This window comes from Caretta caretta, chromosome 9, assembly GCF_965140235.1.
Source record: "Caretta caretta isolate rCarCar2 chromosome 9, rCarCar1.hap1, whole genome shotgun sequence".
In the NCBI taxonomy this organism is placed as follows: domain Eukaryota; kingdom Metazoa; phylum Chordata; order Testudines; family Cheloniidae; genus Caretta; species Caretta caretta.
The window spans coordinates 11654485-11666933 of NC_134214.1; the positions used below are offsets into that span (position 1 = coordinate 11654485).

Here is a 12449-nt window from a genome sequence, read left to right on the forward strand (position 1 = left end):
CAAAGGAATAATACTCAACATTTATTTAGGGATTTTCACCCACAGACTTCAAGCATTTTACAAAAGTGCGTAGGAATCTTTATTCCCAAATTACAGATGGAGAAATTGGGGTACAGGTAGGTTCATTGACATGCTCAAGGTCATGCAGTGAGTTGATGAAAGTCCCCAAATAGTCCTGGGTCCTATGCACTGAGACATGCTGCTGCCTCAAGTTCATGTATCCCTATTAACACAGTGTGGTTCTGTGTTCCCCTGTAGTGGTTGAACAACATAGGACATTTGAGTCTACTACTGTCTTCAGTTAATGCAGGGGTGGCCAACCTGTGGCCCTGAGCCACATGGGGCTCTACAGCGGTTAATATGCGGCTCCTTACCTAGGCACTGATTCCGGGGCTGGAGCTATAGATGCTAACTTTCCAATGTGCGGGGGGTGCTCACTGCTCAACCCTCTGCTCTGCCCCAAGCCCTGCCCCCACTTCACCCCCTTCCCCAAGGCCCCTGCCTCTTCCCCTGAGCCTGCCATGCTCTGGCTCCTCCCCGCTCCCTCCCACCTATAGCCTCCTGTGCACCTGAAACAGCTGATTGTGGTGGGTGGGGGAAGAGGGGAGTAGGCACTGATTGGTGGGGGCTGCCGGCAGGCAGGAGGCACTGGGGAGCGGATGGGGGGCTGCTAACGTATTACTGTGGCTCTTTGGCAATGTACATTGATGAATTCTGGCTCCTTCTCAGGCTCAGGTTGGCCACCCCGAGTTAATGGTTCTATGGGTATCAACTATTGCAATAGGAATGGATATATAACATCTACCAGCCCCTTATCCTCTCATTTTCCTCTCTAATCTTTGCATCATTCTTACCAGTAGGCTTTCATCTGTGGAAGTGCTAGAGGCACTTGGAAAACTTTAGGTTCAGATGGGGCCTTCACAGATGAAGTGCTAAAAGAGCTGTGGAATTTGAGATAACTTATTCTGTGGAAGGGATGAAACGCTAAACAGACTGAGATACTGTTTGAAAAGAAAGAAAAACCACAGAAAAACAAAATAAAACACCTTGAGAGGGAAAAAGGAGAGAGAGGGAAGCAATGTGTAGAATGTGTGGTGATAAAAGTGTGATATTTCTGGCTTAAGCAAAACTGTGGTAAACCATAGTAATAGGGTGCAGAAACACAAGGGAAGAGTCATTGCATATACGGTATATACATGCCATGTCACTGAAAAGGCAACTTTATGATTAGTGTTATAAGCCTAATTTTGAAACAGCTCTCTCCTCCTACCCCATGATTCCTAAAGGATATTCATTCTTCCTCAAATTTCCCATATGTTTTGGCCATTTTATGTCCCTTCAGTTTATTTCTTTCCCATAGGGATTAGGCATTTTCTATGTGTTAGGAAGTCCACACAGTGGACTTCTGTATGTTAGGAAGCTCTCTGACTGCAACACACCTTGTATTTGTGACAAACTATCCCAAGTGGCATAGGTTCCAGAATCTCGTCCTTTATTACCTCTTCTTAGAGCTGGAAGGTTATTTCTCTGTTTTGGATTGGTCTGTATGAGAAACCCAGACAACAGTATAAAATCACCTTTGTTGTAGTTCAACAAAATGTATTAAGAAATCAGAAGAGGTCAAAATAGAAAGAAATAATATGTGCATGTATCTGTGAAAGCTTGTCAGATGTTCTAGTTGAAAAGCAATTTCAATGAAAAAATGGCCTTTCATCAAAATGGATGAAATTTTGTTTTTTTCAACAAAAACAAACATTTTTAGTAAATGTAACGCCCAAGGAGATTACCTAGATTCCTGGGGCTCTGTCTGCTGGCTGCTCAGGGAGGGGGAGCCAAGGCAAATTCAGAGTCTGCCTGGCAACCAGAGTGAGAGCTGTAGCTCACGAAAGCTCATGCTCAAATAAATTGGTTAGTCTCTAAGGTGCCACAAGTACTCCTTTTCTTTTTGCGAATACAGACTAACACGGCTGTTCCTCTGAAACCTCCCAGGGAGTTCAGGAAAGGGGAGAAGCCATTTTTGAGTCAGTCTGGAGCCTGGCTGTGTGGGGAGCTGGTGAGTCCCAGGACTGCATGCAGGGTTCCCCCTGAAAACTGGCCTCTAGGGACCTGAAAGCAAGATCCCTCAGCTGGGCTTTTCCTTCTCCACTGATGACTCCGAGTTTGTAGAGTTTTGCTGGGAAACTTCCCCAGCCAGGCTGAGTTCGCCCTCCAGCTACCTAGGTGAGACCAGTCACCACATGGTCAGCTCTGCTCCGTCTGCTAGTTCAGGGCTGCTGCCTGCTGTGTCTGTGTGTCTGGATGCTGGGCTAGGAGACTACAGTTTGGTGCAGGTTACACATTTTAGTACAGTTGTGTAACCTGCACCTTGAGCCCTGCACCCCTTTGTGGTGAGGGGAAATCCTGGGACCGAAGCAGCCTGATTCCTGCTTGAAGAGGATCCCTGCCAGCAGAGATCCGCTCCTCTGCAGTGACTGAGGAGTCCAGAGTCATCTCTGAACCTGAGGATCATTCATGGAGTTTGTGAGTGCACCGTCTTTTAGTTAGTCAGAGAATTTGTTTTGGGGATCCCCTATTCCTGAACTGTGTCATCCAGTCAGGGAGTAAGGGTTTGGGGATCTTATAACCTGCTGCATATTAAACCTGTGGAGGGATTTACCACCTTCTCCCACTTGTGAGTCCTTTGGGCTGTACTGAACCCAGTCAGCCACACTGCTAAACCACTGCAGAGAAGAATTTTGTGGGCATAGGTCATCAAGGGCCCCAACAAAGTACGCAAAGTACCCAATGGGACACTAATCTTACATTTGCTACATCAGGTCCCGTGACTGGGGAAAGTCACAGGTATTATCAGCATGGGCACCGGTGACCCTAAAAATAGTGTTTTACCCTGTTATGTATATTTGTCTCCTGTTTAATATACTTACTGTGTTGAATATATTGTATGTGTTTGTGTTATTTCTTGGAAGTCTACAACTATCTGACAGGTAAGTGGGGATTACCCTGTGGTTAGAGTTTTCCTCCCAAGCTGCCCTAGTGACCCTGCCAGGAAGGAGCGAGGGGGGTGGAGGCACTGCCAAATAAATTCATAGGAAAAAATAAAGAAGATACACCCTGCTGAGTGGGTGGCGGGATTCAGAAGAACCCAGACCTGTCTATCAAAACCTGTTAGCAGATTGGCATTAAAGAAGGTAACCGGGTGGAGAGGGGGTGCTACATTGGAGGCATCACTGGGATCCCATCTTTTAAACTCAGATCTTATATACACCCCTGCTGTCTTCCTGGGAAATTAAGTAAATTCCCAGTATGGATTACCAGAAGAGGCTTATAACTTGGTGTGAGCTGGAGGAAGCTGACTCTGAACGCCACTTCCTGCTCACTAATGTATCCACTGAATGGGAAGTTAGACAAATTGAAGATGAGATTGCCAATGTTAGAACCTGTGTGGTTCGGAGTCAGATGCAAGCAAAAGAGAAAGCTACTTTATCCCTTCTTGTAGAGAGAAAGATTATACGGTCTACTGTAGTGACTTCCCATGTAATTCTGCCAGATGGAGAGAAGGAAGGATGGAAGGTGACCATACAAGCACAATCACGTTTTCCCTCCCCACCTGCCCCACCATCTGAAACTATCAATTTTCAGTCCAAATTGTGGGACTTCCTTAGGCACGAAGGGAAGACCATGACTGAATTAAGGACCCTTTTGGGAAGTAGTCCTGTGCCTCCTCCCAGTTCTATGGACCAAATAATTTTTGCTATGGGACAAGTAATAGGGGTGTCCATAAAGACAGCTTATGAATCAGGCCCTTACAGAAAGCTGAAGTTCTTTTCAGGCATTAAACCAGTGCCTGTAGGGGAAGATGACTATGACACTTGGAGGCATCAACTAAATCAGATGATGCAGGAATGGCAATGTAGTGAGGCTGAAAAGAGGAAACAGGTGGCAGAAAGCGTGCGAGGACCTGCAGGGAATGTAATGTGTGCATTAAAAGCCAGCAAGCGTGTTGCCACTGTTGATGACTCTCTCTCGGCGATGGAGGATGTCTTTGGGAGCCTAGAGACAAGGGAAGACCTCTGCTTTCAATTTTGGTCCTGTTACCAACAGCCAGGTGAAAAACTATCTTCCCAAATTGGAACCATCCCTTCAACTGTGCATCCACCGTAAAGGCACTGAGAGGAGCAAGGAACACTGAGTACGACTAGAACAGGTCATACAAGGTGCCATTTATGACGACTTTCTAATTATGAAATTGAAACTTGTAGACTGATTGGACAGTCCTCCAGAATTCCATCAATTGCTGCGAGAAGTCTGGGAGGAGGAGGAAAAGAGAACTGTTAGAGAGAGGAATAAGATCTCAGTAAGCAGGACTGTTGCTCCTAACAAACTGAAGGATGACCCTTGTCTGTCCACCACTGAGGACCTCCATCAACAGCTTAAAACCGTGACAGCACAGCTCATTGAATTTATGACGAGTAAGATGTCTCAGGGGTCACCTAGTGAAATTCTTCCACCAACTTTGACAGAAAGGAAGTACCCTCCTTTTCACCCAGGGAGAGAGGACCCCAACAGAGACCCTGTAAAGAAAACCTTGGCGACCGTCCCAAAGAACAGGAGATTCTGCTACTGATGTGGTGAGGATGGGCACATTTCCACCCAGTGTGACAACCCGAGGAACAAAGAGAAGGTAGCACAATGAAAAAGGGAGCTACAGGGAAACTTCGAAGGATCCCAGTAATGGAGCATACTGGGAGCCATTACAATCAGAGCTCCACTAAGTTGTGTTATGAACAGCCTTCCTGGAGCCCATTCCCAGAGGGATTGATAGGCCCAGCAGCGGTAGTTAATGTGATGGTAGAAGGGATTCCTTGTAGGGCTCTGCTGGACAGTGGATCTCAGGTCACCATCATTACTAGAGAATTCCATCAGCAATTCCTGCCTCAAGTGAAGATCTATCCTCTAGAGCAGTGGTTCCCAAACTTGTTCTGCCGCTTGTGCAGGGAAAGCCCCAGGCGGGCTGCGCCGGTTTGTTTACCTGCCATGTCTGCAGGTTCGGCCGATCGCGGCTCCCAGTGACTGCGGTTCGCTGCTCCAGGCCAATGGGAGCTGCTGGAACCAGGCACTGCACCCTCACCCAACATAGAGCACACCCCAGTATCTCTGAAGAGAGAGACATGTTAGTTTGACTCTCATATCCATGGTATGTTTTCCAAAGTCATTCACTGTTCCAACTGGGGCTTTGGATAAAAAAATACATTCTTGTTTTGTCTTTACCCCTTTTATATCTTATGTCCAAATGAGTATCTCCCTACCACTTACTCAGGGCTAGCTGCTCTCTTTCCAGACAGTGCTATGCTTTTGCATGGTAATTGTTCTGGAGGGAAGTGTCAACCTGAACCAAGCTCCTTGTGTGCCTTGCTTCTGAGCTTAAAGAGTGGTTTATATATTCTTATATTTCTCTCAATATTAATTCTCGCCTCTGGCAAATATGAATTATTGACAAATTAATGTTGATCTGTCTCAGGTATCCTTCCAGATGAGATTTTGTTGCTGTGGAAAATTTGAAGGTAATCTCTATATACTGTACACTGAAATATAAGTACAATATTTATATCCCAATTGATTTATTTTATAATATGGTAAAAATGAGAAGCAATTTTTCAGTAATAGTTTGCTGTGACACTTTTGTATTTTTATGTCTGATTTTGTAAGCAACTAGTTTTTAAGTGAGATGAAATTTGGGAGTATGCAAGACAAATAAGACTCTTGAAAGGGGTACAGTAGACCAAGAAGTATATGGGCTTGTAAGCAGGACTATCTTCTCACTCCCATGTGTTGAATAGAGCAGAGCAAATAATTTCAAATTATTTTTTTAAATGAAGGAGCTACTAAAAAACGACCCTAAAATAAAAAATGAGGAATTTAAAATCCTTAAGGATGGCATAACTGAATCATGTTATGTATGTATTCCCTTGAACAGGAGAAGAAGCAGGAAGGCAAGACAAAAATCAGTCTGGTTAAATAGAAAGACTCAAGAGGTCATTCAAGCTAAATGGGCATCCTTTCAGGATGAAATTCAATCCTAGTGAAGCCAAAAGAAAGGAACTGAAATGATATTAAACAGGAAAAATATATTATGAGAATCAGGAGGGCTAAGATAGAATTTGAAGAGCAATTCTCTAAGGAGATAGAAGCAAATAACAAAAAAGTCTTTAAATACATAAAGAAAGGAATTATTGGATCCACTGGACCACTCAAACATTTGCAGAGAGTGATCATGAAATGGTAGATGAATTAAAATGCATTTTTAAATTTAGATAAATATTCGCAAATTTCCCCATAAATATACATGCTGCGCACTCAGCTGTACTCTTGAGGCACACTGGCAGGTCAGTTGAAGGAAGGATGGATGGCCTGAGCTGGCCCACATGTGCCTGTTCTGTGGATCAAGGACTTCAGTCTTCCTTGAACACTGGATTAATCCTCTTAAAAAAAATCTATATTCTTTAAAACAGCTAAATTCTCCTTTTATGCCAAAAATTAATACAAATTCTAATAAATTCTCCATTGTTGAGCATTTAATTTGTACTTTCATTCCCTTTCAGCTCTGTTTTGATGCCCTTGTTGACTGTGAAGAAAGCATAACTATAATAATTCCAAACACGTTCCCTAAGCAGAAGCCTTGGTAAGCAGCATGATTCCACACCCCTAGGCCTACTACTGTGTTCTTCCCTTTATTTTTGGTGCCAGCTATTCCTCTGTACTTGTCTGATGTGGGTGCTCACACATCGGGGCTTGTAGCAAGCCTTTCAGCTATGCTAGACAGACCCTTTAAAATTTGCTCTTTGACATCAATACAGCTTTGGGGAGTATTTGTTATTTTTCATGTGACTGATAACAGGAGGTTTCCTGATATAGCTTCTCAAAGGAGTGGGCAAGAGAAGCACAGCATGACTCTCTAGGGGACATCACCTTTGATAGTTGAAAGAAACCTTTTCATCTTGAAATTGGCCTTAGAGGGATTGTGCACCATTTTAAGCCCTGAGATACTAAGGGGATACGTAACATCCCTCTGTAGGTTGTTGTCTGTGGAGTTTACTTTCTGAAAGTTTAGAATGAACAAATTGCAAGGTTTCATGTGAACTAAACTCTTTCCCCATGTACAGTTCAGCTCAGCCATTTGTGTATATTTCCTGGTCCTCAAGGCAATAACTTTATTTAAAAAAAAGATAGAATAGATTGTCAGTATATGGATATTTTGTGCCTTTGGTTCATTTCTGTTAATTATGTACAGAAAATCATTTACTGTGGAATCTATCACAATTTTCATACAGCTTTGTCAGTAACGTTGTATGTATTATATTGTAAGCATGTGTGTGTACAGTTAAGTATATCTGAATCATATATACTCTATACTGGCACAAACCTGAACGTAAAGAAAGCATATATGCTTTCTTTATTATTCAAAAAAAGACTCCAGTGCACACGAAAAGTGCCAGATTGGCACCTTGGAGATTGAAGTCCTCTGTTTATCTACCACAGTTCAGGAACACTACAGTAATGTACCCTTCCCCACACTGCCTCAGCTATAAATTCCAAGGACCATAGGTGAAATTCTGACCTCACAAAAGAGAATGGCAAAACTCCCATTGACTTCAGTGGGGCCAGAATTTCACCCCTTGTGGGCGAGCAAGTAGCTCAGTTCCTTTCCTATTCAATCTTTAGTTTCCCCGAGTTTGCTAGCAGGGATGATAGTGCGAGTTGTGATAGCTTTTGTTTCTGTATGTGATGTATACACCTAAGAACTGGATTCAAGATCCGCTAACTTATTTCAGATGTTATCATGTGGCAGTGACTTTCAGTCACTTACCAGCTGAACTAGATTTTGACCAATGACCTAGAATTTGAAAGCCTCTGTATTCAATTATCTTCTTCTTCCCTCCTTCTTCTCCTATTTTTCTCTTTTCCTGTACCAATTAGGATCATCATGGGAGACCATTTTTCCTCTTAAGTTAAAATAATGATCTAAGACTATTCTGAATCATGTCTTCCCTCAAATTCACAACTCTGTAAGTGCAATATTCTCCATATTTTCCTCATGAACTGACATTTCCTTTACATTTGGTCAGCCTTACCATTTATCAAGAGTAGCTGAGGCAAAAGATCACTACAAACTTGGTTTGAACATCATAGAAGACATTTGGGGTTGTATTGTGTTTCACTGAATCTGTCCAGCCTTTGGACTAGAGATGAGTCCAAATCAAAATCCCCAATCTGCAAACCTCCAAACATTGGAAGAGTTCAGATCTGGACCCAAACTTTGCAGCTTAAATCCATCCCTGCAGAAGTACTAATAGCAATTGTGCTTGGAGGTTATAGATCCGATACAGTTCCCAGTGAAGTCTTTCCATTGACTTTATGGAGTAGTCAATTAATTGAAGAGTTCTGGTACCTCACCTGAATGTCATATTGAATAATATAACAGAGAGGCTGTTCCAGTGCCAACTGGAAGAGGTTGATTATTAAACCTTCAGCAATTCCCATAATGGAGAACACAGATGAAAAAGGCTTCTTTGGCAGGCAAAAAGGGCAGATTGGTGTAAGCGCTGCTGAAGCTTATGACCATTATAACAGAGTAGCTTGCCCTGTGGCTTAGGTCAGTGGCTCTCAACCTTTCCAGGCTACTGTACCCCTTTCAAGAGTCTTATTTGTCTTGCATACTCCCAAGTTTCATCACACTTAAAAACTAGTTGCTTACAAAATCAGACATAAAAATACAAAAGTGTCACAGTAAACAATTACTGAAAAATTGCTTCTCATTTTTACCATATAATTATAAAATAAATCAATTGGAATATTAATATTGTACTTATATTTCAGTGTATAGTATATAGAGCAGCATAAACAAGTCATTGCATGAAAGTTTTCCAACTTCACTAGTGCATTTTATGTAGCCTGTTGTAAAACTAGGCAAATATTTATATGAGTTGATGTACCCTCAGGAAGACTTCTGTGTACCCCTGGTTGAGAACCACTGGTCTGGAAAGCCTGGGGCAAAGCTAACCCTGATTACAGGCTGGGTGCCACCTGAGAAGAATCAGGTGATTCCTGAATAAAAGGAGGTAGGTTTAAGCACTGACAGAGTTCAGCTGGGGAAAAAGTTGAAAGGAGAGTCAGAAGATGAAAGATCTCCAGGCAGGGAGGTCTGGGGGAGACTTGACTAAACAGGGGGAAGAGATTGGAGGCCCCAGAGAGGAAGCATGAAGCCTTGAGGTAGGAAGTGGCCTAGGAAAAACTGCAGCACAGGTAAAAGGTGCAGATCCAGCTGTTCTGTCTGGGCCCTGGGCTGGAACCTAGAGTCGTGGGTGGAACTGGGTTCCTCTACTGGCTCCAGTGTGAGGGGTTACAGGCTGAGGAACAGCCCCAGAGAGGGCAAAAATATCTTTTCTGTATCAAGACACTTTGGGGACTTTTCAGTTTGGACAGTTGTGACCTTGAAGGGGGTGGATTTCAGAAAGTGACCTAGCTGGCAGTTTGAGTTACTAGCAGAGAAACCAGCACAACGCTGGACTGATAGTGGGCAGGGAATGCTAGCCCCGCAAAAGAGATGAGATGCTGCCCCTGGCTATGAGGGGGCCCCTTGTGGTGAATGGACTCTGTTATAGCTGTAAAAGCTGAATCCTCACGGTGGCAGAGGAGAAATGAATAAAATATTTTAAAATGTGGAATTGACCGCCACATACGGAGAATATGATGGACAGAGATGTAATTACATGAGCAGTGCAACAGAAGTAACTGCTGTTGGAGAAAGGCAACAAACTGAGGGAAATGGACTATCAATGAGAGGGGGAGGCCATTCTAGAGAAGGCTACGCCAAAAAGAAGCAGGGCAGACAAGGAATGATAGGCCAAGGAAATGGTGACTGGACCCATTTAAAGTGTGGGCCGCAGAGTTTCCTCAAAGATTTTCTGAAAGTGGGGGCAAGTCACCAAAACCTACATGTGCTTTGTGAGAGATGATGCTAGGAAATATGTGGCCAATTAGGACTCCACAGTTGTCACTGTGATGATTGGGAACTTCACAGAAGTGGTGGAGATAAAACTCGGGTCTTGCTGCTCCAAAAGTACAAAGGCCTGAAACTTGAGCTAAAAGCAAATATCCATTAGCTGTTAGCAATTCAGGGATGATGATTCACATTTGAACAGTTCTGATTCTATGTATTAGAGGGAAATGATACACAAGCCCAATCATCAGGGTCACTACAGAACTGTGTGTTTGGAAGCTTAATTTTTTTTTTTTTAAGTTAAAAGTGAGAAGAGGTTTTCAAGGCTAGGAATGCCTGGGCGTGAAGAATATTAAAGGTTGCAGCTGTGCCAAGCTTTAATGGTTTAGACAAAATTGCAATGGTCAATGGAATTGAAAAATTGCAGTGCAAGCAGTAAGTGATGCTACATGGAGACAAACTACTTTCTCAAACATGACCTTAAGGAGGGATGACCCATAAATTAATCAGGTTGTCCTGTTAGGAGGAATCTGTATCATACTCCAGTTTTTTGGTTTGTTTTTTTAAAAACAAACCCTACCTATCTTTCCAAATGAATGTGTCCAAATTTTTGAGGAATCAACAACTCAGTAACGCTAATTGATTTAGTTTCACTTTAGCTTTATTGTTCCAGACTGTCAGCCATGGAGATTGCAGTCTTCTATTCACACAACAGGTGCTGCAAGCCTACATAGGCTACAGCAGAGCAAGCTTACAACACACACACGCACTGCCTCTTGGCCTCCACCCAAATGCCTGGACCAGGCCCTGCAGAAACTCTGCTTCTGTGAGTGCAAGGACAGGTCAAATTCAGTCCTTGGACTCTCTGCTGAGAACACCAACAAAGATATTGGTTGGGGCTAGTTGTGGTGGTGGGTTTATTTTGTGATGTGGTTATTTGTCCAAGGGGAATTCAACAGGTGACCACACTCGTATCACATAAGACACTCAACAGCCAAAAGGATTGTTAGCGTTGTTACTAATCCTATAAGCAGCGTTCAGTAGCCCGAACGGCCAGTTATAATTTTTCAGTACTTGGCTGCAGATAAATTTAAAAAAGAGAGAAATTATTGTGATTTATTTAGTATTTTATAGATTATCCTCTAATTCAATCTTCTGAACTTTGCTGTAGCACTGTCGTTCCCTAACACTGGGATAATGAGCAACCCCACTATGGTGACAGCTGCTTCTATCTGGTTCTGACTTTCTAGGGCTACATAAGCACGAAGTGCAGTGACATCATGCTCCCTATGGTGTTAATTATTGGCTGCTAAAAATAGCAGCAAACAGAATAGAAAAATTGAATGTCTGTTTAAATCACTGATAGAATGGGAAGGTAAAAAGACAGAGGTGAGCAGACGGGCTTTTGGTTTAAATCCAAACCCAACAACATCAGGATGCAATCATGATAAACAGAGTTTTAGGATGCAAGAATTAAAAAAAAAAAAAATTTAGGGCCAAGTCCAGAATTTTAATGGTATTTGAATGTTTTTTGTGTGTGTTTTTGTGTTGCCAATTGCTTAGGCTGCGTGATTGGAATAGTCTGCTTTATGCGGTTTATTTATGAGGTTATAACTAGGAGATTTATAGAATTATAACAATTTCAGTGTTAATGCCAATATAATAGGGATTCCCTGCAAACAGAACTAAAAATAATGCAAGATCAATGTTGTGAAATCATGTATTCAGATGTTAGGAAATTGGAATTTTAATTATCAAATACAGTACAAACTGGTGCTTTTTATACAGCTTTAAATAGGAGACGGTACAGTACCTACGGTCTCAGGCCATGATTCAGGAAAATGCTTAAACCCATTCCTATGTGCTTTGCTGAATCAGGGCCCTAGATATGTTACGATTTTTAAGTCTGAAAGGGAGAGAGACAAGTTGGAAGAAAATTAAATGAGTAATCTTAATTTTAAATATCTGAGGATTTGAGACAGTCCCAAGTATTAGGTTCTCAAGTTTTAAGACTATCCCAATTTTATAATGGCCCAAACTAAAGCAACATCAGGTTTGATATGGCCTTTGGTGGTCGAAAATTTCAGATGGCATAATGCTCTAAACTGCTCCAACTTCAATTGATCTGATAAAACAGTGTTTCAACTTGCATACTCGGGGGCATGTCTACGCTTACAACGTTTGTGGTGAAGACTCTATGTTGGAGGGAGAAGCTCTCCCACCAGCAGCACTGTGCACGCTCTGCACTTATGTTGGCATAACTTGTGTTGCTCAGGGGGTGGAATATTCACACCCCTGAGCGACATAAGATTTGAACATTCCAGCCTATCCCTTTGTGAACTAATGCTCTACAAACTTTGCTGACACTGCTTTGCTGTGTGGCACTGTCCTTTCTCTGACCCTTAGGGTACATCTCTACAGCAAAAAACAAAAAATTATGGCAGCGAGTCTC

The 12449-nt window shown here is 42.5% G+C and overlaps 1 protein-coding gene across 1 annotated transcript; it reads left to right on the forward strand.

Annotated features, from left to right (window-relative positions):
* Nucleotides 1-3303: 3303 nt before the first annotated feature.
* LOC125642713 (paraneoplastic antigen Ma1 homolog) lies at nucleotides 3304-4161 on the forward strand. The gene has a single exon (XM_048864421.1). It carries the CDS (start codon nucleotides 3304-3306, stop codon nucleotides 4159-4161), a length of 858 nt encoding a protein of 285 aa, XP_048720378.1.
* The last annotated feature ends 8288 nt before the right edge of the window (nucleotides 4162-12449 follow it).

Bases quoted from the DNA above. Each gene is read 5' to 3' on its own strand.
- LOC125642713 (XM_048864421.1), top strand. From the start codon at position 3,304: ATGGATTACCAGAAGAGGCTTATAACTTGGTGTGAGCTGGAGGAAGCT.